Genomic DNA, 24,980 nt, shown 5'->3' on the forward strand with positions numbered 1-24,980 from the left:
GTTCATGTTGAGGTCCTTGTAAAACTTATATTTAGCTGCATGAATGTGGACAGCAAATATCAACGAAAGGAATATCTCAGACTTCAGTGAGCCAGATAGAACTACCTAGATATCATTTCTAAATGCTAGAAATGATATGTTCTAAATTTTAAGGTTATATTGGACATTTTGCTTCACATCCTTTTGGAAAATAACTGGGTTGGGAGGGGGAAAGGTCTTACCTCTTAACTGTTTATAGTAAACAGAAAACAGAAATCATTTATTTGATCAAATAAATACTGATCAAGTCTGTAGCACTTAGAGAATGCATTAGCGTTACGGGATGAAATAACTTTTCTTTTTAATTACCTGAGGATACGCAAGATGAATGGGGACCAGTTTACTTTAATGTCATAACTCTACCTATTGAATACAAATCTGTTATCTAGTTAAATGTGAACAACCTCTCCAACCTAATTGGGTAATTCCAGGATAAACATCACTTTGGGGATTGCATTTTCCTATCTGTTCTCTTATTGATCATGCAAGCTAAAAAATATCCAAATACTCACTTTGTATCATAGTATGTATGGGGGCTCCACACATACTTTAATTCTTTAGATGGAATTATATATTAGTATAATTACTTATATCTACTCTACTATATTAAAAAAAAGGATTGGGGTGATTTTATCTGTGTATTTTATGGATCATCACACGGAGTCAGGCTGAGTTGACATCAGTTTTGTTCATCAAAGCTGTTTGTAGAAAGTGGCAGAGTTTGAGTTGGGCTTCTAGGGTGAGCCATCTATGGAAAAAAAAAAGGTCCCAGTTATAATATGAATTATGTTCCTGTGGCCAACACAGTTCTCCTTCCTCACTAACAGAATCCAATGCAGCCAGACTCTAAAAACCATTTTTCCCACTTTCTTTCATATAGTCAGAAGTTCCTGGATAGCACCTTCTGATGAGGGGTAGCTTAGCTAGCACACCCTTTTGCCCTTTGCCTTTCACCTATCTTGCCTAGAATGTGGACACCAGGCTTCAGGAGGTATAGGCATTCTTCACCATGAGGATAAAAGCCACACCTTAAGGATGGAAGAGCAGTCGGGGCACCTGGGTGGCTCAGTTACTTAAGCATCCCACTCTTGATTTCAGCTCAGGTCATGATCTCATGGTTGGTGGGTTTGAGCCCTGCGTGAGATTCTGCACTGACAGTGTGGAGCCTGCTTGGGATTCTCTCTCTCCCTCTTTGCCCCTCCCCCACTCACTTACATGCACTCTCTTTCTCTCAAAATAAATAAATAAAAATCCTTTAGACGGGCGCCTGGGTGGCTCAGTTGGTTAAGCATCTGACTTTGACTCAGGTCATGATCTCATAGCTCGTGGGTTCAAGCCCCATGTCAGGTTTGAGCCTGACGTTGGGTTCTGTGCTGACAGCTTAGAGCCTGAAGCCTGCTTCTGGTTCTATGTCTCCCTCTCTCTCTCTGCCCCTCCCCCTGCTCATGCTCTGTCTCTCTCTCTCTCTCTCAAAAATAAATAAACATTAAAAAAATTAAAAAAAAAATCCTTTAGAATACGATTCTAAATAAATGATTTTGAAGAAAAGGAAAAATTTTATTTTTTTCCTAAAGGTTTACCTGAAACTTTCTCCTCAAGGCCCGGGTCATTACTGGAGTCAGTCCAGTTCCTGTATCCATATTTTCTTTATTCGTAAGTGGGGTTCCACCTGGGCTCCTGCAAAGATAATGAAAATATTACAAGCTGTGTTATATGCCAATTTTTCAAGTGGGTTTAGAAAGCATAAAGATAAGGGAGCGTATTACCTCTCTACGTCAACTTTTCTAAGTAGTTTCCGCAGATCTATCTGGCTTTTACCAGGAGTACTGACGAAATAAAAATATAAAAGTTAGAGCTTGCCAGATTTTATCATTTTTCCCAAAGCAAAGCAGTCATTTCTACAGGCAACATCCTAGAAAGTAGTTCTATTTGTTACATTAAAAAATAGCAGTAGAGGGGCGCCTGGCTGGCTCAGTTGGTAGAGTGTGTAACTCTTGATCTTGGGATCGTGAGTTCAAGGCCCACTTTGGGAATGGAAACTACTCAAAAAAAAAAAAAAAAGCAGTAGATGCTGATAGGAACATAAGGCAATATAATCATCCTAATAAGTAATACTTCTTGCCTCAGTAATTATACATTTATGATTCCATCTTAGGGAGGAACTCAGCTATGCACACAGATTATGGACAAGGATGTTCACTGAAGAGGTGGAAATAAATCATAAACAACCTAAATGTCTCAAAACAGGAGTTTATCTATAAAACTTACATATAATGAACTGCATATATTAAAGATGTAAAAATGATGATTTAAACTGATTTTTAGGGTGCTTGGGTGGCTCAGTTGGTTGATTGTCTGACTCTTGATTTCAGCTCAGGTCATGATCTCGCGGTTCATTAGATCAAGCCCCATGTCAGCCTCTATGCTGACAGCATGGAGCCTGCATGGGATTCTCTTTCTCTCTCTCTCTCCTTGCCCTACTAGCTCCAACTCTTTCTTCCTTTTTTTTTATTAAAAAAAATTTTTTTTTAACGTTTATTTATTTTTGAGACAGAGAGAGACAGAGCATGAACGGGGGAGGGGCAGAGAGAGAGGGAGACACAGAATCGGAAGCAGGCTCCAGGCTCTGAGCCATCAGCCCAGAGCCCGACGCGGGGCTCGAACTCACGGACCGTGAGATAGTGACCTGAGCTGAAGTCGGCCGCCCAACCGACTGAGCCACCCGGGTGCCCCGCTCCAACTCTTTCTAAATAAACAAACAAACAAGTAAACAAACTAAAAAACAAAAAACCCAAAACAAAAAAAACCCCAAAACTTTAAACTGATTTTTAATGAGATGAGGAAAGTTCTTGACACATTAAATGGGAAAAGCCTTAAATTGTATGTACAATATGATCATATACAGGTACACAAACAAGTACATGCACACACACACATTTCATTCATTCTAAGATATACTAGTTATCATATCTTATTATTTCTGAAATTGGACTGCTCTTAAAATTCTTGATAACATTTTGGGGCACCTGGGTGGCTCGGTCATTTAAGTGTCCAACTTCAGCTCAGGTCACGATCTCATGGTTCGTGAGTTCGAGCCCCCCATCTGGCTCTGTGCTGACAGCTCAGAACCTGAAGCCTACTTCAGATCCTGTGTCTCCCTCTCTCTCTGCCCCTATCCCACTTGTGCTCTGTCTCCATCTATTAAAAATGAATAAACATTAAAAAAAAATTAAAATTCTTGATAATATTTCAAGAATAATATATTCAAGAATAATAAAAAAAATTCTTGATAATATTTCTTTCCCCCATCCACTATTTTTTTTTTTAGTAATCTTCTGTGCCCAACGTGGGCCTTGAACTCATGACCCCGAGATCTAGACTTGTAACACTCTACCAACTGAGCAAGCCAGGTTCTCCCCCACAAACCCACTATTAAATCAATGGTGTATCTTAACAATAAACAGCATCATGAAATGGAAATAATAGAGTAGATACCTATTCAAAGATTACAATGCTAAACAATAATATGTTAACAGTGACTATCTTCAATCATACGGTTATTTGAATGATTGTTTTCTTCTTTAAACTTTTCTGTGGATTTCCATTTTTCTACAATGAGCATATATAACTTTTAAAGTTAGAGATAAGCAAAAAATCATTCTTTTAAGTAACAGTAGAGCACAACACAGTACAGTTCCTTACATTAAGACATTTGTAACTCGAGTTGATAGCACTTTGGAGTTGGGTTTCAGGGTGACATGCTGCAGGTCAGAGACAGTAACTAGTGGATTCCGTGTCTTTGGTGATGATACAAGCTTTAAATAAAAAAATGAGACAGTATCAAAACACACTTAAAAATGTCATTCAAAATATAAATATGCTGAAACAATGAATATTTGGATGCTGAGTATGTGTAAGATATATCTACTATTCTACTCAACTTGTATTCCAAAACTTCAGAGTATGTCTCTACCTCTTTAGACTAATGGTTGGTAGATAAAATTGAGGTTTCATCTCATGGAAACCTCTGCTCCAAGAGAGCCAAGTGTAGGAAGAAGCAAATGTGCTGGCTGAAGCATAAAAGAAGAAAGATGAGGCAGAGGTCCAAGTAAACCACTAGCTTGTACACCCGTGGAGCCACAGGCGTAGACATAAGGAAAGCCAGAGGCCAGGAATGCTGGTACCAATTGTTGCACTGCATGCCTACTTTCTAGAGCTTGATTCAATGGATCTAGAACATTCATCACCATTTGGTTGCAGTGACCACTTTTGAGAGACTCGCCTTGCTCATACCAAAATAGTGTCTTTTGGTCCTTTTCTCTGAACCTGTGACTTTTGGGACTAATTCTGTTTTCATTTGTGGCTGAATGTAACACATGTACAATAAATCCTCTCTTCTGCTGTCTTAGCTGAACCAAAAATCCCCCAAAACATCAAATACTTACCACAGAATGGCTTCTATACATAAGACTTATAATTATTTTCCAGAAAGAGACAACCAGGTTAAAAGCTGAAAGACCATGTGTATGGTCAGTGACATCTTACCTTCTTCCTTTCATCAAAACACTGTGTCTTCTTTAATTTCACAGTCAGTAGATCTTCAACTGTTATTTGCATGGGTCCATCTTTTTTTAATGGTCCAGCCTTAAAATACATAGAGAGGTTACAATTCAGATTGTAACCAGGATATCTAGTCAAATACAAATCCAAACCTAGTTTTTTTTTTTTTTTTTTTAAATTTTTTTTTTTTCAACGTTTATTTATTTTTGGGACAGAGAGAGACAGAGCATGAACGGGGGAGGGGCAGAGAGAGAGGGAGACACAGAATCGGAAACAGGCTCCAGGCTCTGAGCCATCAGCCCAGAGCCCGACGCGGGGCTCGAACTCACGGACCGCGAGATCGTGACCTGGCTGAAGTCGGACGCTTAACCGACTGCGCCACCCAGGCGCCCCAAACCTAGTTTTTAAAGGCTCATTTAATGGGGCGCCTGGGTGGCTCAGTTGGTTACGTGTCCGACTTCAGCTCATGGGTCATGAGTTCGAGCCCTGCATCGGGCTCTGTGTTGACAGCTCAGAGCCTGGTACCTGCTGCGGATTCTGTGTCTCCTCTTTTTCTGCCCTTCCCCACTTGCATTCTGTCTCCTTCTTTCTCTCAAAAATAAATAAACATTAAAAAAAAGTTTTTAAAGACTCATTTAAATATTAATGCTTATTTACACTAGGAGCCTATTAAATTCTTTCCATTCAATAAAAAATGATGCCGTTTTCGGTACCCATGGATGCTAATGCTATTGCAAAGTATTTATCAAAATGTAAGGCTTTGATAGTACATAAGAGATGGGCTAGTTCCCTGCAGCTTTACATCTTCCTCAGGAGTCACTATAATAAGTCAGGGGTTGAAGGAGTTCCTCAGGGGCACCATGGTGACTCAGTTGGTTAAGCATCCAGCTCTTGATTTCAGCTCAGATCATGATCTCATGATTTGTGGGATTGAGTCCCACCTCTGGCTCTATGCTGACAGTGCGGAGCCTGCTTGGGATTCTCTCCCTCCCCCTCTCTCTGCCCCTCCCCAGCTCACGAGCTCTCTCTCTCTCTCTCTCTCTCTGAAAATAAATTTAAAAAATACATTAAAAAAAAAAGGAGTTCCTCAAATCAAAGTGAAATTTTGCTTGAATTACCTAAAAAGATGATTCAGTTCCCACAGAACAAGAATGTGTAGCCAGAGAGGTATACATTATGGCAAACATAACAATAGGGTCTGGATTTATTTAACTCAGCCATTTTAAACCAAATGCATCTGTAGTGAAAATCCAGCAGATTTGAAAACAGGGTCATGTTTATCTTAGTGATACACAAATATTCTGATCCCCTTGGCAGATAACTAATTAATGGAGACTGGTCTTCCAGTCTAATGACATTACACTTGAGGATCCATCACTTCTCTTTATTCTGACTTTACTCACTAAGCCATCTTCTGTTCTTACTTTGGTTTTCCAGGGTGGCTTTGCTTTTGGTAAAAAGATATTATGACAATCCATTAGGAATATTCCAGTTTACTGGGTTTCATTCATTTATCCTTAAAAAAAAAAATCACTTTTATTTCTAAATCCAGCTTTTGTGAGTTCCTATGGGTCTGAGTTTTTAAAAACATAATAATTGACATAATTAAGATATGGAATCAGAAAAAAAATGTGGCTTTCCTCTTAAGGGCCTTAGCCTAGTCTTAAAAGTCTGCCTTGGAGCGCCTGGGTGGCTCAGTCGTTAAGTGGCCGACTTCAGCTCAGGTCATGATCTCGCGGTCCGTGAGTTCGAGACCCGCGTCGGGCTCTGTGCTGACAGCTCAGAGTCTGGAGCCTGTTTCAGATTCTGTGTCTCCCTCTCTCTCTGCCTCTCCCCCGTTCATGCTCTGTCTCTCTCTGTCTCAAAAATAAATAAACGTTTAAAAAAAAAAAAAAGTCTGCCTTGCTTAAAAAAAAATTTAAATTTTAAAAATTAAAAAAAAAAAAAAAGGGCGGAGGTGGCGCCTGGGTGGCTCAGTTCGGTTAAGTGCCAGACTTGGGCTCAGATCATGACCTCATGGTTCCTGGGTTCAAGCCCCACATCAGGCTCTGTGCTGACAGCTCAGAGCCTGGAGCCTGCTTCAGATTCTGTGTCTCCCTCTCTCTCTCTGCCCTGCCCCGACTTGCACTCTCTCTGTTTCAAAAATAAATAAACATTAAAAAAAATTTTTTTTAAAGGCTGCCTTGTTTTACTCCTACATTATACACTGATCAAAACACATCATTACTGGATTGTTTCCTACCTGAAGTGCTTTAGTGCGACTGGATTTTCTGAGCAGCAAAGGTGCTATAGGTGGTGGAGGTGGAGGTAGAGGAGGAGGTGGAGGGGGTGGAGGCGGAGGTGGAAGAGGAGGAAGATGGGTGGCTGGCTGTGGCAGCGTGGGAGGAAGTACAGCTCTAGATTCTCCAGGGGTGGTTGGAGCACAGGCAGGCACATTTGTAAGTTTACCACTTATGTGACATGTCTGACCACAGTTTGGGCAGGAAGAATTTTCCAAGATAGCCTGTAAGAAAACATTACATTTGGCAAATAAATAACAGATTAATTTGGTTCTTGAGGCTCAGAGTCATCAAGATAATAGCTACCATGTACTGAATGCTTTCTCAGCACACTATGTGTTTTATAATGTTTTCTCAATTATCACAAGCTCATTCACTCATTCATTCATCTATTCATTCATGTATTTGTTTTGTGTGTGCTATATGCCAGGCACTATGGGAATGTGAATCCTGTTTGTCATATCATGGAGCTGACAGTCTGGTAAGGAAGACAGACATTAAACACACACATACTCAGAACAAAACAAAATAATGCTTCAGTGAAAACAGTGAATTGTGCTGTAATCATGAATAGTGAGAAACCTGGGGAGTGATATTTAGCCATAATCTCAAGGATGAATTGTGATTTACCAGGTCTCAAGGGAGATAAGGTCTGGGGAAAGAAAGTTCTTGGCAGAGGCAAAAGTACTTAATGAAGCCAAGACTACAGTATACTCAAGGAACTGATAAAAAGGCCAAGGGGATGGAACATGAATGCTATGAGCTGAATTGTATCCCCTACTCCCCTCCCAACTCATATGTTGAAGCCCTAATCCAAGTACCTCAGAATGACTTTGGAGATAGAGCCTTTAAAATGATTAAGTTAGGGGTGCCTGGTGGCTCACTGGGTTAAGTGTCTGACTTCGGCTCAGGTCATGATCTCACAGTTTGTGAGTTTGAGCCCCATGTCAGGCTCTGTGTTGACATCTTGGAGCCTGGAGCCTGCTTCGGATTCTGTGTCTCTCTCTCTGCCCCTCTCCCACTGTTCTTGCTCTGTCTCTCTCTCTCTCTCAAAAATAAATAAATCACATTAAAAGAAAAGAAGTGATTGAGTTAAAATGAGGCTATTAGGGTAGGCTCTCATACAATTTGACAGATGTCCTTATAAAAAGAAGAAATTTGAACACACAGGAGAAACACCAGGGATGTGTGTGCACAGAGAAAAGACCATTTGAGGACACAGTGAGAAGGCAAGCCAAAAGAGAGAGGCCTAAGAAGAAACCAACTCTGCCAACACTTTGGTGTTAACTTCTGGCCTCTAGAACTGTGAGAAAATAAATTTCTGTTATATAGGCCACCTGGACCATGCTACTTTATCATGGCAGCCCTTGCAAATGAAATTAGTTTCCTATGGCTGCTGTATTGAATTATCACAAACTTTGTGTCTTAACACAATTGAAATTCAGTGTTTTAAAGTTTTATTTATTTAAGTAATCACTACACCCCACGTGGGGATTGAACTCACAACCCTGAGAACAAGAGTTGCATGCTCTTCTGACTGAGCCAGCCAGGTGCCCCTGAGATTCATTTTCTTCAGTGCTAGAGGCTAGAATTCCAAAATCAAGGCATCAGCAGGGCTGTGCTACCTCCCAATGCTCTAGGGAAGAATCTGTTCCTTACCTCTTCCAGTTTTGGGTAGCTGGGGCCATTCCTGGGCTTGGGGCTGTATCCTTCCAATCTCTGCCTGTGGTCCCACTGCTCCTCCTTTCCTCTGTGCATGCTCTACTCTGTCTCTTTTATAAGGACATTCGTCATTGGATTTAGGGTCCACCCAGATACCAGTTTATGATCTCCTCATCTCCAAATCATTAACTTCAGGGGTGCCTGTCTGGCTTAGCTGGCAAAGTATGCAACTCTTGATCTTGTGATCACGAGTTCAAGCCCCATGCTGGGTGTAGAGATTTCTTAAAAATAAAAGTCCTTAATTTAATTACATGAGTAAAGATCTTTTCCTCAAATAAGGTAACATTTACAGGTTCCAGGGATTAAGACTTGGACAGATCTTTTGGAGGCCATCAATTCAGCCCGCTATAGATGATATCATCCTCATTTTTATAGCTGAGGAAACTGAGGCCCAGAGGAATGAGGTGATTTGCCTTTCTTCCTCTGTCTAATTCATTTTGAGGTATAAATTCTGGGAGAAGGGTTGTAATCCCAGAAGTTTCACTCCAAAACAGTAAGTGCAATGTTTATTTTTTGAGTTTTAGATGTTGAAAGTAAGGGCCTTGTTTAGGGGAGTTTGGAGAGAGTGGATATTTATAATTTTTTTCTGCCTATATCAGTCAAGGAAATAGAATTATCCCGAGTATTTAAAAGCGGGGTGGGGGGGGGGAATAAATAAAAATAAATAAATAAAAGAGGAAGAATATAATGTAGGCAGTTGGTTACATTGATGATGAATGAGATGAAAAGCACACAGGGGACACTGAGGCAGCCCAGAGATTAGCAACAGTAGAAAGCCATTGAATACCCTGAGGCTGGAGGGACAAAGGGAAGAGCAGTATAACCAGATCTCTGGAGGTGGGTTAATCCAGAGAATCAAGAAACAGGTAGATTTACCTGGAGCAAGCTAGAGTGAGAGAGACAACATCAACCATCACAGGAGAAATTGCCCAGTGCAGAGAATGAAGAGGCAAAACACCCCACCTCCCCTCCAGCTCTAGTCTCTCATCAGTGTCTCCCATTAGCCCAGCACAACCAGGAACCAGGTGACATGGAGCTTGGGAAATACAGCCTGTGCAGTTAGCCCCCTGCAGTACAGAACAGAGCCTTGAAACCTAAGGAATGGATCTGAGGACAAACAGGCCCAAGATTAGCACTTACCTGTACCCATCTCTCCTTCTGGTAAAAGCATAATGGAATTTCTATGGGGGATAACGCCTGCCCTCCTTCCCTAATTCTGGATTGCTTTTTTATTTAACAGTACCAACCTTCAGGGGCCCCTGGGTGGCTCAGTCGATTAAGTGGCTGAGTCTTGATTTCAGCTCAGGTCATGGTATCACAGTTTGTGGGTTCGAGCCCCACATCAGGCTCTGTACCGACAGCATGGAGCCTGCTTGGGATTTTCCCTCTCTCCCTCTCTCTCTGCCCCTCCCCAGCTCTCTCTCTCTCTCTCTCTCTCTCTCTCAAAATAAATAAATAAAACTTAAAAACAAAATAAAACAAAACAAAACCCAATACCAACCTTCAGAGTTTCCTGGAGCTTGCAGAATTGATTTTCCAAAATGCAAAACCGTTGTTTCAGACTGTGAAGTTCTCGGTGGCAGAAACGGGATGGAAAGATGGTGTCTTTCAATACTTCTAAACTCTGAAATTAAAAAAAATAAACAAGGCTGAATTCTATAAGCAGCATGATAAAGACAGGAAAAAAGAGACAAGAAAGTGGTTTGATGTATGTTTTACAGAAGCAAAGGCATACATGACCTCATAATTTCATCTTACCTGAGCTTGGCCTGAATGTTGTGCTGACCTGAGCATACACACATGTGAACATACACACCAAATATGTAGAAAAACCATATTGCTGAAAATAGGTATGTCAAACCCATACCTGGGCCATGCAGTTCTGGCACCAGTTGTATATAGACCACACTCTATTTGTCCAAAGTTTTACTGTATCTTTGATATTGGGAAATTTGAAGTTCCAGGATGATCTTAGCCAGCTTCTGCTAAGGGGTATATCTGCTGAAGGAGTAACCACTCTGTAGGAAAAACAAAACCAAACAAATAAAAAACTCCTGAGTTGGAGTAACAGCTTCTGTTTAAATAACAAGCTAGTTTTATAGTATGACTCAGGAGCAGAGCCCACCTACCGAAAGCCAAATTCTGCATTAAATTCTAGAGTTTTGAGATCCACAAATTATTTTGTAAAGCAAATAGATTGTAATAAAGAAAATAAATAGCAAATAAAGAGGCATCATTGGGGGGACACCTGGGGGTTCAGTCGGTTAAGTGTTTGACTTCAGCTCAGGTCATGATCTCATGGTTCATCATGGTTCATGAGTTCAAGCCCTGCATCAGGCTCTATGCTGACAGCTCAGAGCCTGGGGCCTGCTTCAAATTCTGTGTCTCCCTCTCTCTCTCTGCCCCTTCCCTGCTCATGGTCTGTCTCTCTCTTTCAAAAATAAATACACATTGGGGCGCCTGGGTGGCGCAGTCGGTTAAGCGTCCGACTTCAGCCAGGTCACGATCTCGCGGTCCGTGAGTTCGAGCCCCGCGTCGGGCTCTGGGCTGATGACTCAGAGCCTGGAGCCTGTTTCCGATTCTGTGTCTCCCTCTCTCTCTGCCCCTCCCCCGTTCATGCTCTGTCTCTCTCTGTCCCAAAAATAAATAAACTTTAAAAAAAAAAAAAAAAATTCAAAAATAAATACACATTAAAAAAAAAAAAAAGAGAGAGGCATCAGGGATTCAGTAATGAACAAAATAGATAGAAACCCTGCCCTCACTGAACTTACATGTCATGAAAGAAAGGTAAAAGTAAGTAAATAATATATATGGGTTGCTATTTAGTGAATACTAAGGAAAAGGATATATCAAGAGAGAAACATTGGGTGGAGGTGAAATTGTAGGTAGGGTGGGCATTGAAGTCTCACTGAGAAGGTGACTTTTGAGAAAAAAAACCTTAACAAAGTAAAGAAGCTAGCAACACGGGTGTCTGGCTGGATCAGTGGCAGAGCATGCAACTCTGTTTTTTTTAACTTTATTTATTTATTTTGAGAGAGAGGAGAGGGAGAATCTCCAGCAAGCTAGGGGTTGTCAGCTGTCATTAGGGAGCCTGACACAGGGCTTGATCTCACAAACCATGAGATCATGACCTGAGCTGAAACCAAGAGTCGGCCGCTGAGCCAACTGAGCCACCCAGGTGCCCTGAGCATGCGACTCTTGATCAATGGATCAATGGTCATGAGTTCAAGCCCCACTTTGGGCATGGAGCCTACTTAAAAAAAAAAAAAAAAAAAAAAAAATTGGAGGGGCACCTGGGTGGCTCAGTCGGTTGAGTGTCCGACTTTGGCTCAGGTCATGATCTCGCGGTTTGTGGGTTCGAGCCCCGCGTCGGGCTCTGTGCTGACAGCTCAGAGCCTGGATCCTGCTTCGGATTCTGTGTCTCCCTCTCTCTCTGCCCCTAACCCACTCGCGTTCTGTCTCTGTCTCTCTCAAAGATAAATAAACATTTTTTTTTTAATTTAAAAAAAAAATTGGAGAAGTCAGCAATACAAATATCTGGGAGAAGAGCATTCCAGGCAAGGGTAAGAGTAAGGGCAAAGGCCCTGAGATGGCAGCTTGTCTGAGGTGTCTAGGGAACAGCAAGGAGGCCAGGATGACTAGGGTGGAGAAACTGAAGGTAGGGGATTAGGAGATAATGTCAAAGTCAGATCATAAAGGCCTAGTAGGTCAAACAAAGGATTTTAATTTTTACTCTGAGAGAGGAAGACATTGGAAGAGTATGTATATTTGTATGTATGTATATATGATTTACTGAAATGTAATCTCTATGTCTAAGGTGGGGCTTGCACTCAGGACCCCAAGATCAAGAGTCACATGCTCTTCCAACTAAGCCAGGAAAAGCCGCTGGAGAGTTTTAAGCAGAGGGGCAATTTGACATGATTTTTAACAGACTCACTCTGACTACTGTGTTGAAATATGCTGCAGAGGGCAAGGACAGAAGCAGGAAGACCAGTTAGGGGCTGTTTTTAATATTCAAGAGAGATAGAGAAGAGTTAGGATAATATCATGATTAACGCTTTTTGAGGGCCTGTTTATTTAAATTTTTTTTCTGTAAAGAGAGTTATAACAACACAATGTATAAAGTGTTTTATTTTGAAACTCAGTATCCTAGGATTCCTATGACTTAAGAGCCTCTTTCAATAGCACATCTAAACCTAAGGCCCAGAGAATAATTGACAAAACCAAAACTAAGATTTAAATTCTAGTCCTATACCCCTCTTTCATCACTTAGCAGATTTATACAATTAAATTGACTAGGGAAGAAGAAAATAGTCAATCTGTGCATCTCCAATACAATTCTGTGATTTTTACTCTTGAACTATGTTCATCACATAAAATCCAGGATGCTCAGTGAAAATTTTATTTCAGATGAAGGATGAATAATTTTGTAATATAAGTATATTGCAAATGTTGCATGGTACAATATTAAAAGAATTATTGTTTATCTGAAATTCAAATTTAATTGGGCATTTTGTGTTTTTATTTGCTAAATCTGGTAATTCTGATATGGGAAACAAAGGCAAATGAAAAATTAGATTTTCTTCTTGCCTACAGCCCATTGACAAGTTCTTGAAATACAGTGACCTTTCTCTGGGAGCTCAGCTGCTTCGATATTGACACTTTGGGCAAAAAGCAATTTTAGCTTAATATTATCCTGACCTCCCAGGATCCTATAAATCTTCTTTAGCATATGAAAATCCCTTTGGAAACTTCCTTTATCTCTACTCCCTCAAGATATATGTTAGCAATCATTCTCCAAACATATTGCCCACTGATAAACATCTAAAGGTCTCACGACTAAGGTTTTACTAGACAGTTAGTAAATGACTTTATCCTAACAGCAGCTAGCCCCTCAAGGTCCTGGAAACCTTGCCTCCAAATTCCTTAGAGACTTATGCTATCCCTAACTCCCTCCCCACTTGAAAGTATACAATCTGTCACCCAACACAACCTCAATGCAGCTCTTTCTGCCCATGGGTCCTGTCCCTGTGCTTTAATTAAACCATCTTTTTGCACTTAAGAGGTCTCAAGAATTCTTTCTTGGCCATTGGCTCTGAACCCCAACATTTTCAACATCAACCCTATCCTTAATAGATTAGATTTTTAATATTTTTTCTGTTCTTTATTTAAACCTTACCTTTCTGGTGAGGGTAGCTGAGGAGGAGGTATAATTAGCTTGGGCTGAAAGTGAGAGACTTCTCTCTTTTTGAATAATCTTTTGGCTTTGGCTTTTAGCTTTCTTCTTCGTTGCTTGAACTTGGGCATGATTTCTGTAGAGAAAAAATTTTTTTACATTTTTTATTTTAGAATTATATATACATATAGAAAATGCACAAATCTTAACAGTACAGTTCAATGAATTATCACAAAGTGAGCACATCCTTGTAACCAACCACCATGGTTAGGAAATACATTGCTACTAGCATCCTGGAAGTCCCCTGACGTGAAGAAAAATTTAAACCCAGATTTGAAGTATCTTTAGAGAGACTCAGCTTTGGCATTATATTACTCTCTAATTTTGTTTTGCTTGTCTTGCTTTTCTTCATTAAGTCAAGTGTATTTCCCTTTCTTATAACAGAGAAAACGGCTCGAGTTGGTATTAAAAGAAGTTTCTTTACCAGTAACATTTACTGAGCATCCACTGTGATAGGTAGAGTAGGTAGTGGAAGAAACAAATTTAACCATTGAATGCCCACTTACTTTTATGCACCTTCACATACATTTTTTCAGTGACTCTTCACTGAATAAATCCTGCAAGATTTTATCCCTGGGGAAGAAGATTTTTATTCCTATTTTTACATAAAAGTAAACTGAGACATAGAAAGATTAGATGATTTGCCCAATGTAAAGCAGTATATAAGTAAGTCTACAAAGACCATGTTCTTTCTAACACTCTATCATGCAACAGTAGATTAAATAGGAGATATACAATGTAATAAGTTACCCCAAATCTAAGACATGGGTGCTTCAAAACATTTATTTTAAAGCATTTTAAAACACCATCTAGTGGTAGATTTTAATCTAGATTCTTTTCTGAGGAAAATTAACTCAGAGCTACTTTGATGAGAAGAAGGGCTTTGCTGGTTTCAGTTGTTGCTACCTGAAGAACAAAGATGTCTTTATTCAAGTAGCAGAAATAAAAATGGTCTCAAGGGCTGGGCCTCCTTCTTTTCAAACTTACATTTGAATAGGAACAATTGGCCTTTAAAATACACATTCATTCCACTTTTGTTCACCCAGTAACCTTTCAATAATTGGTATGCAGTTGTAGGCTTGCTCAGCTCTCAGATTGCACTGGTTGAAGAAACCCAGCCTTTTACCCACTGTGGATTGTAAAAACCCAGAAGCGGCTTACTGTAGTTCCAAGAGCTTTGGACTTGCAGAGGGCACCCCTAATGGCAATGGGTGACAGTGCATATTATCAACAGCTCTTCCAGGAGTAAAGTTTCCTTACAGCATCTTAATTGAATTGATGCCAGGTCTCAAACTAACAGTGTTTCCTTAATTGTTCTTAGACGCTTGGGAGACACACTGAAAAATACTTAGCTGACTTCACCTTTATTATATCACTTCTCCTTCCTGCTGAAATAATAAAAGAAGGCCAAGCAAGGATTGTTAAATACAAAGGATGGCTAAAGGATTGATTGATTTTTTCTAAACAAACTTAAAATAACACAAAACGGAAATACTCTGAATGAAGAAGTTTAGGGAAGCCTCAGAGGAAGCGGCAATCTTGTGGTTGCCTGAAAAGAAGATTAAACCTCATCAAACTCACGCCCACAACTTTCTATGGAGAAATGTCACTGGGAACCTCTCTCTAAGGTGCAGAGTTCACTGGTTGAAATCCCCAGAACCTGAGACTTCCATGGTAAACTCCTCTTCCTTGTCTTCTATCTGCCCTCCTCTACACAGCCCTCCCCCTTCTGTTCCCTCTCTCCCTTTGATGTCTTTTGTTAGACATCAAACTGACACAGAGAACTGGCCTCCTGCCTCTTTTTTCCCTTATTCTCACCAACCCCTTAGTTATAAAAATAGATTTTAAAGAAAGGAGCTGGACATTCTCATTTAAACTTGGTTCTATACCTTTATCTCCACTCCAGTGGTATGCTGGGATTGGCATCAACTGTTACCTTTTCAGGAAATCTGCGAGTTAGTTGTTAAACACATCCACCATTAAAATTAAGTTATATAAGCTTATAATTAGATAATTTATATTTAAAATGGTAATAAATATGATGTAAAACTCATCACTCTCTAATGATTTTACTATTATCTATGCTTTTGAGGTTATTCACCTTATTGTATCTATATAGTGAAAATGCTATAGAATGTTCATTTCTGTCCAACCCCATATTCAATGACTTCATATTGAAAACCTGAAATTGCCTATGATGGGAGTATTTACACAATGAATATTAAAAAAACACTACAGGGACACCTGGGTGACTCAGTCAGTTAAGCAACCAACTTAGGCTCAGGTCAGGTCAGGTCATGATCTCAAGGTTTGTGAGTTATAGCCCCATATAAGGCTCTCTCTTGTCAGTGCAGAGCTGCTTTGGATCCTCTGTCTCCCTCTCTCTGATTCTTCGCCCCCCCCCCACCACCCCCACCTCAAAAATAAACACTAAAAATTTTTAAAAAACAACAACATTACAAATCAGGGCTTGATTCATTATGTTGTTGACTGTTAAGAAAGTGATAAAGAAAATGTTAATAATGCAGATTAAATTTAAAATCATATGTTGTCTGTAGTTGTTACGTTGTGAATAGCATTAAAAAATTGAGAAATGGGGCGCCTGGGTGGCGCAGTCGGTTAAACGTCCGACTTCAGCCAGGTCACGATCTCGCGGTCCGTGAGTTCGAGCCCCGCGTCAGGATCTGGGCTGATGGCTCAGAGCCTGGAGCCTGTTTCCGGTTCTGTGTCTCCCTCTCTCTCTGCTCCTCCTCCGTTCATGCTCTGTCTCTCTCTGTCCCAAAAATAAATAAAAAACGTTGAAAAAAAAAATTGAGAAATGTTCCAGTATTTGAAAACTAGTATTTGATTCATCAAAGTTGCTTATACAACAGAAGTGAAGTTCCAAAGAAATCTTTGTGATTCACTTTATCTTATTCTATAGAATAATAAATGAAAATATCAACTGACATTCCTATTAGGACTATACTTGTTTATAAATTGCAACCATAGGTTGTCTACTGATACAAGAAATCGGTAAAAATCAACAATAGTATTCTCTGAAAATCAGCTGTATATGAAATTTACAAGAAAGAATATTATAGGGGTACCTGGCTGGCTCAGTAAGTTGAGCATATGATGATTGATCTCAGGGTCAGAAGTTCAAGCCTCACGTTGGGTGTAGAGGTTACTTAAAAATAAAATCTTAAAAAAAAACAAAAAGTCAGTAAAGAAATAAAAAAAAATTATAAACCCATGAAGCAAAGAATGGGAGCAGACTATCACAGATGATGCATGTTGACTAAATTATGGAAAATGGAAAGGAGATGGATGAATGGTAAATGACTTGGCAGAGTAGAAGAGAGCTGAGGCTTGACGGCCGGTGGTAGGGAAGCCAACTGGAAGCAAGATAATTTGTAGAAACTTTAATAAGATTCTGGACTTAAAGGTACTTAGCACCTTTTAAAGTGTAGGGTGGGGTTAAAATAGGCTTAATTAAGTCATTATAAGGATTGGATAGGCTTCTGGAGTCTGTCTTCCAGTCCTGGTAGCCAGGCAGCTCCTGGCATTTATGTTCTCTCCTGTAAAGATGGATAGGTTTATTCTCTGGAGAAGTTGAACCATAGGGGTGTTGAATTGTGGGCCATCAGCCATAGCAATAGCAGAGTCATGTGTGTATTATCATGCAGCAGGTAGGGGACAAACCTGAACTCAAAAGTGAGACTTTTAATTCCCTTCCTCAGCTCAGCTTCCAGAACACAGGCCACTGATTTTAATTTCGTGACTCAAACCCTCATGCCTTTCATTTCCCTTGCAGGAGGTGAGAAGATTCCTCTCCAGGGAAATTGGCTACCCCCCAAAAAAGGACCTACAGATACTGACATTTAGGGTCTCCCCAAAATGGCTAAGTGGTTGATCATTTACCCACTGTGGTATCACACAAGTTGATAATATCCACCTCCTGTACTTTGAGCTTCCAATTTTTTTTGTGTGTGACTTCCTCTGACATACAACAGCCAAAGATCATGAATCACTTTAGGAAAGTCTCTAACATGAAAGACAAAGACCAAAATAAACAGAGGGGAAATAAAAGTCTTTCCATTTCAGAGGAAATGGAAAGGATATAGGAAGCAGAAGAAAACTTAAAAATTTTCAGGAAGTGGGATATTGCAGGGACACCTGGGTGGCTCAGTCAGTTAAGTGTCTGACTCTTGATTTCGGCTCTAGTCATGATCTCATGGTTCATGAGATTGAGACTGGCGTTGGGCTCTGCACTGACAGCATGGAGCCTGCTTGGGATTCTCTCTCCCTCTGCCTCTCTCTCTCCAAATAAATAAATAAACTTTAAAAAAAAAGAAAGAGAGAAACTGTATTCATGAAACAAGAAGGATGAAAAAAACTCTTAAAAATTAAAAGCAGTAGAAATTTTAAAAATGTAATACAACAGTTGGAAGATAAAAGTGTTAGGAGAGAACAGAGGAATGGAGAGAATTTTATCAAATAAACAATACAGAAATATTCCCTAGAACTGAAAGGCTTGAATTTTCTGTTTGAAATGGTCCATTCAGTATAACAAAAGAAGATCCACACTGAGGCATATCATCACAAAAATAAAGAGGAGATTCTAAAGGCTTCATGAGGGGCGCCTGGGTGGCTCAGCTGGTTGAGCGGCTGAGCATCTGACTTCAGCTCAGGTCATGATCTCATAGTTTGTGAGTTTGAGCCCGGTGTCGGACTCTGTGCTGACAGCTCAGAGCCTGGAGCCTGCTTCAGATTCTGTGTGTGTGTGTGTCTCTCTCTCTGCCCCTCCTCCACTCACGCTCTGTCCCTCTCTCTCTCTCTTTCTGCCCCTCCTCCACTCACGCTCTCTCTCCCCTTCAGAAATAAACATTAAAAAAAAAAATTAAAGGCTTCATGAGATAAAAAAACAGTATAGATACAGAGGTCTGAGAATAGAATGGCATCAGACTTCAACAGCCACACTTCTGAAGGAAATGTTTTCCATCCTGGAATTTTATACCTGGTCACACTTTTAGTCAAGTGTGAGGACAGCATTAAGATAAACAGTGGCAATTTCCAGGGTAATAGTGGCCAGAAGTCATTGGAAGACAGCTTTGAAGCAGGCCTAGGGCAGGAGTCAGCAAACCTTTTCTGTAAAGGGCCAGATAATAAATATTTTGCGCTTTGTAAGCCACCTGGTCTCTACCATAACCACTTAACTCTGCCACTGTAGCATCCAAACAGCCATGGACAGTACTTAAAACAAATGAGTATGGCTGTGTACCAATAAATTTTTTCAATAAATTTTATTTATTGCCACTGAAATGTGAATTTCATATAATTTTCAGGTGTCACAAAATATTCTTCTTTTGATTTTTCTTCAACTATTACAAATTATAAAAAAAAACATTCTTAGCTCATGGGACTACAAAAACTGTAGTTTGCTAATTCCTGTCTTAGAGCACCCACAGCCAGTGAAGTGAGCAAGACCGATAGCAGGCTTCAGTAACATTGTCTCTAAGGAAAAAAAAGGGAAACCAATAAATTACCTAGTGTATTGACCTTTCTGAGCTGAGTTTACCGTTCTTCTGTAAAATTGGGGCCAAATTATTGATAAATGCTTTTAAAAAAGCATTTAAAAATGAGTAGGAAAAAAGTTATAAAAGAAAAAAATGTAATCATAGTAACACTTATATGTTCAGCTGTTACACAGTATTTAGTAGCAAAGCCACTGATTGTTTATTTAGCCAAAAACATGGTATAGGTATATTGTGAAGATAGGAGAGAAAGTGGAAATCAGTAGTTTTCCAATTTATATAAGTGTTTAATACTGAAGAGAAAGAAGGAAAGGAAGGAAGGAAGGAAGGAAGGAAGGAAGGAAGGAAGGAAGGAAGGAAGGAAGGAAAATAGGAAAGAAGGAAAGAAAAAAGTTAGAAAAGAAATAGTTTTGTAAGCATGTCTTTTAGAATCATGGAGGTAAATAACAGAAACAATTATAAGAATGGATAGTAATTGCCTTTGGCAAGTGGGAGTCAGGATTATAAAGAGATGATTCAGAGGACTGCTATTTGTTTCTAACTATAATAAGTCTTGCATTCGACAGTTAATCTCTGGTATATATTATATTTGTATTAAAAAATAAAAAAAACTTTAATGTTTATTTATTTTTGAGAGACAAAGAGAGTGCAAGTGGGGAGGGACAAAGAGAGAGGGAAACAGAATCTAAAGCAGACCCAAGTCTCTGAGCTGTCAGCACTGAGCCTGATGTGGGGCTTGAACCCACAAATCATGTGATCATGACCTAAGTGGAAGCTGGACGCTTAACTGACTGAGCCACCCAGGTGCCCCCCTGCCAAAAATGTTTTTAATGTTTATTTATTTTTGAGAGACAGAGAAGAGAGCATGAACAGGGGAGGGACAGAGAGAGGGAGACACAGAATCCAAAGCAGACTCTGGGCTCTGAGCTGTTAGCACAGATCCCGAAGCAGGCCTCTAACCCACCAACCATGAAATCATGACCTGAGCCAATTAACCGACTGAGCCACCCAGGTTCCCCTCTGGTATATATTATTAGCTAGAAAAATAGAGTACCACCATTCTGAAACTGAGCCATCTCTTTCTAGCCCTTTTCTGGTGGTTTTACCAATGCCCATTCATTCAAATTTCTAAAGAGTCCTATAGAAGCTGATGTATGCCATTTTGGAGATAATTTTTCAATGAAAAAAAAATCTAGGAACTAAATCATATTTTCTCCTTTCTATTCTGTGTGTGTGTGTGTGTGTGTGTGTGTGTGTGTGTCCCCTGGGCTCTGAGTCATTGTTACTCTAATAACCTTTTAATTAAACACAGTAATTGGCACATGCAGAGAATTGAGAGAATATGTCAAATCTGTCAAGGTAAAAAGGTTCAGTCTGAGATAATTCCTAGATTAGTGTTCCATTCAAAAGTGATAACTGTTCTTTCAAAAAATGAAAGTTAAAGAATTCCTAAATCAAACAAGACAGAGAACTTACGCTAAAGTTTGTTTTATTATCATTGCTTTAATAAAAGCATTAGTAGATGTTCTGTAGAGGATAATTGCCTGAAATAATCTGCAATAGTCTTCCTAGGTTAAAACACATATACTTGTCACTTTCCAGAAAAGTAATGAGACATACAAATTCTTTTTGCTGGACTAAGCAGGATTCCAACTACTAACACTAGATAGAAGCTCATTTTTTTTTTTTTAAGATTACTCAAAGCATTTTTCCTACTTTTTTATTGAAAAGTACTATTCCTTCCTTTTTACCTGCCTTGTTTTCAAAAGACTTTAAGGTTGATTAAAAACAATATGTACTGGGGCGCCTGGGTGGCGCAGTCGGTTAAGCGTCCGACTTCAGCCAGGTGTCTCCCTCTCTCTCTGCCCCTCCCCTGTTCATGCTCTGTCTCTCTCTGTCCCAAAAATAAATAAAAAATGTTGAAAAAAAAAAAAACAATATGTACTACCACCCACAAAAAAAAGGTAGATGAGGAAATGAGATCCATTATAGAATAAAATATTTAATATGTATAATATATACTTATATACATGAATTTGAAATATTTATGTGATTCATTCATCCTGTCCTTCCTCTTTCTGTCTTCTAAGTTCAGTTGCTTTTGCCATCTTTCCCATTTTAGATTTTTGCTGTAGTCTATTTTCTGTTACTTTTTTATTTTGAAAAATTTCAAACCCTGACAAATTTATGATAGTATAATTAATACGCATATGTCAGCACCTGAAACAAATGTAACATTGTGTGCCAACTATACTTCAATAAAAAAATAAATTGAAAATATAAAAAGAAAAAATAAAAGATCATATTTATTCTGGAAAAATATACTCGTATACTATTCACCTAAATTTGCTAATTGTTATCTGTTATCTTTTTTTTTTAATTTTTAAACATTTTTGTTTATTTTTGAGAGGCAGAGAGAGACAGAGTGCAAGCAGGAGGGAGCAGAGAGGAGACACAGAATCTGAAGCAGGCTCCAGGCTCTGAGCTCTCAGCACAGAGCCTGATGAGGGGCTCAAACCCATCAACTGTGAGAGCATGACCTGAGCTGAAATCGGATGCTTAACTGACTTGAACCACCCCGGCGCCCCCATTCCTTTTTTTAGTAAAAAAAAAAATTTGTTTAAAATTTATTCGTTTTTGAGAGAGAGAGAGAGAGAGAGACTGTGTGTGAGCTGGGAAGAGACACAGAATCCAAAGCAGGCTCCAGAGTCTGTGCTGTCAGCACAGAGCCCCATGCAGGGCTGGAACTCACTAACCATGAGATCCTGACTTAAGCTGAAGTCGGATGCCTAACCAACTGAGCCACCCAGGGGCCCTGCCCACCCCCTCCTTTTTTAAGTAGGCTTCTTGCCCAGTGTAGAGCCCAAAGCGGGCTTTGAACTCACGACCTTGAGATCAAAACCTGAGCTGAGGGGGCTCTGGGTGGCTCATTCAGGTGAAGGACACACTTCTGGTTTTGTCTCAGGTTGTGATCTTACCGTTCTTGAGTTCAAGCCTTGCATTGGGCTCTGTGCTGACACTGTGAGGTCTGCTTGGGATTCTCTCTCTGCTCCTCACGTGCTCTCTCTCTCTCTCAAAATAAAGAAATAAACTAAAAAAAGAAAAAGAAAAAAAAAAGACCTGAGCTGAGATGAAGTGCTGGTCGCTTAACTGACTGAACCACCTAAGCGCCCCTCCCAGTGCAGATGGAGATCCCAGGAATGGTGAGATCATGACCTGAGCTGAGATTAAGAGTATCCACACTTAACCAACTGAGCCACCCAGGTTCCTTACCATATATTTTTTTTTTCCTTAACATACTTTTTAAAGATTGTCACAATTTAGGGGTGCCTGGGTGGCTCAGTCAGTTAAGCGTCAGACTTTGGCTGAGGTCACGATCTTGCAGTTTGTGGGTTAGAGCATTCGCCCCATCCCCTGCGTGGGGCTCTGTGCTGACAGCCCGGAGCCTGGAGCCTGCTTTGGATTCTGTGTCTCCCTCTCTCTGCTCCTCCACCACTCATGCTCTGTCTGTCTCTCTCAAAAGTAAATAAACATTAAAAAAAAAAAAAAAGATTGTCACAATTTAGTCTGATTGCCCTTTGCAGCCTCATCTCTTCTAGTGATTAGGAAACAGTTTGTACTTCAGGTATGGCAAACACCAAATACTTTCTATAATATACTTTCTATAGCCTTTCCCCCTGCTTGGGGTATCCTCCTTCAAGTCAACTTATATAACCTTCAAGATGCTGTTATTTTTACTCACAGATATTTGTTGAGTGCTGATAATCCACCATGGTAGATAGGTGTGGTAGGTGTTGGGATACAATTCCAAACAAGGCCAACATAGTCTCTATCCATAAGGAATTTATACTGACTGAAAATGTCATCTCTTTTCTGCTTCCATAGCATTTTATACACATTCTCATTATAGCATTTATTATATTGCATTGTAATTTGTGTTTGCATGCTTGCCACCCAGCTGGACTGTGAGATTTTTAAGGTTAGGATAAATTTTACTCAACTTTGTTTCCCCAGGACCAAGAATGCAGCAGGCACTAAATAATTTCAACAAATGAATGAAATAAATTATTCCTGCTAAGTGTTCGCTAACAAGTGGTCTCTTTTTTAGTTAAGGAATATACTTTAATACAATTAAATTTTGAAAAATCTCTCAGTGAGGGGGGTTTTTAACTTCTTCAAATCATGCCACTCCTATATATGGTTAAAGGATGGCTCCAAAACTATTTCCAGTAGGAAGGTGAAATAAATAATAGGCTAAGAATTCTAGTATTCTGCGGGAGTTGGCACTGCTGCTTCTATTAAAACTTCATCCTATGATACGAGAAGTGCTTTTGGTCAGGGGGTACTTCCAAAACTGTGACAGCAACGAAAATAAAAATTGCATTTCTTTACCCTCTTCATAAAAACACATTTTTATGGAGGTTTCTTACACTTTTCAGTAAGCAGCTTTCAGTCAATTTATCAATTTCCTTTACCAGTTCATTACTCTTGAACATTCATAGGGCTATTTCTGGTACTTGGTTATATTAAATTTCGTTTTACACTGTGCAACATTGCTTTTTTAGTTTTTGTCTTGTTTCTCTACCGAGATTGCAGCTCCCTAAAATGTAGCCAGCACAGTATTATTAGGCACAAACAGGGCACACTTTTAAAATTGACACTCTCACAAAACGTTAGACAACATTAAGAGCTTATCAAGGAACATAGTAATACTCGCTATCAAGAAATGTACATTCTCAAACTTTAACGTGCATAAGAATCACTAAGGGTGGGGGATCTTGTTAAAATGCATATTCTGATTCAGTGGGTCTGGGTGGAGCCCGATAATTTGCATTGTTAACAAGCGCCCAAGTTATGCAGATACTGTTGGTCTCCGGACAACAGTGAACAGCAAGATCTAAAGGAACGTGCAAAAGGAAGGTTGACGCTTTGCTCCAAAACATATTTTGCAGAGCGTTAATTAAATGCAAGTATGGTTAGGATGGAGCCAAGCCGAGCACTTCTTACCCACCCTCAAACGTCCTCTTCCCGGCTGTATCTCCCCGAGTACAGCCAAAATCCCCACCTCCGTAAATTGTAAGAACACAAGCAGCAACAGGCCCAGCTACCGAAGGAAGATCTCCCTGCACTTACTAGTCTAAGAGCTCGGGATTAGATGGAGTCCGGGTAGTGGCCTCTCCCTCGCCATGTAGAACAATTCAAAATTAAAACCTTATCACGCAGGGACCAATCGTAGCCAAGGTCTCTTCACGATTCGCGCTCTGGGTACTGTAGGAGCACAGTCTGGTTTGTGATTGGTTAAGATGTCACCACGCACTGGCCAATGAAAGCTGAGGCGCTTCTTGTATGAATAAGTGGAAGGCGGGAGCGAAGGGGAGGGGAAGCAGGAGACCTAAGAAGGTGTGACAGATTCCTTCTGCTGTTTGTGGAAGCTTTTCTGTAATTGGTTGGCTCTTCTTCCGATTATACCAATCGCAGTCTCTTCTCTGCGGAGCCCTATCTATGAAATTGAAAGTAGAGATGAGCGTGCAGCCAATGGAAAAAAAATATATATACAGCAGCCAATCCTCCTGCGGCGTTTTGTGTCTTTGTCCAACTGGAGAAGGTGTTTCATGTGGAGGGGCGTTA

At 39.9% G+C, this 24,980-nt stretch overlaps 1 protein-coding gene across 6 annotated transcripts; it reads right to left on the reverse strand.

Annotated features, from left to right (window-relative positions):
• Positions 1-276: 276 nt before the first annotated feature.
• Positions 277-24,761, reverse strand: PRR11 (proline rich 11). Of its 6 annotated transcripts, none has more exons than XM_086686822.1 (11): positions 24,486-24,761; positions 22,331-22,443; positions 13,780-13,912; positions 10,468-10,618; positions 10,102-10,224; positions 6,842-7,102; positions 4,585-4,683; positions 3,742-3,854; positions 1,806-1,865; positions 1,620-1,716; positions 277-787 (listed from the first exon to the last, which is right to left on the reverse strand). In XM_086686822.1, the coding sequence occupies exons 3-11, from the start codon at positions 13,905-13,907 to the stop codon at positions 719-721; spliced, it is 1,101 nt and encodes a 366-aa protein (XP_086542948.1). In that variant the 5' UTR covers positions 13,908-13,912; positions 22,331-22,443; positions 24,486-24,761; the 3' UTR covers positions 277-718. The 6 variants fall into 6 exon arrangements, with proteins under 6 accessions (XP_086542948.1, XP_086542944.1, XP_086542946.1 ...); XM_086686818.1 differs by lacking the exons at positions 22,331-22,443; positions 24,486-24,761 and adding exons at positions 16,926-17,019; positions 17,740-17,815; XM_086686820.1 differs by lacking the exon at positions 22,331-22,443 and having other exon boundaries at positions 24,486-24,758.
• Between the last annotated feature and the right edge of the window lie 219 nt (positions 24,762-24,980).

The sequence above is a fragment of the Puma concolor genome, chromosome E1 (genome assembly GCF_028749965.1).
Source record: "Puma concolor isolate L17-30 chromosome E1, mPumCon1.1.hap2, whole genome shotgun sequence".
NCBI lineage: Eukaryota > Metazoa > Chordata > Mammalia > Carnivora > Felidae > Puma > Puma concolor.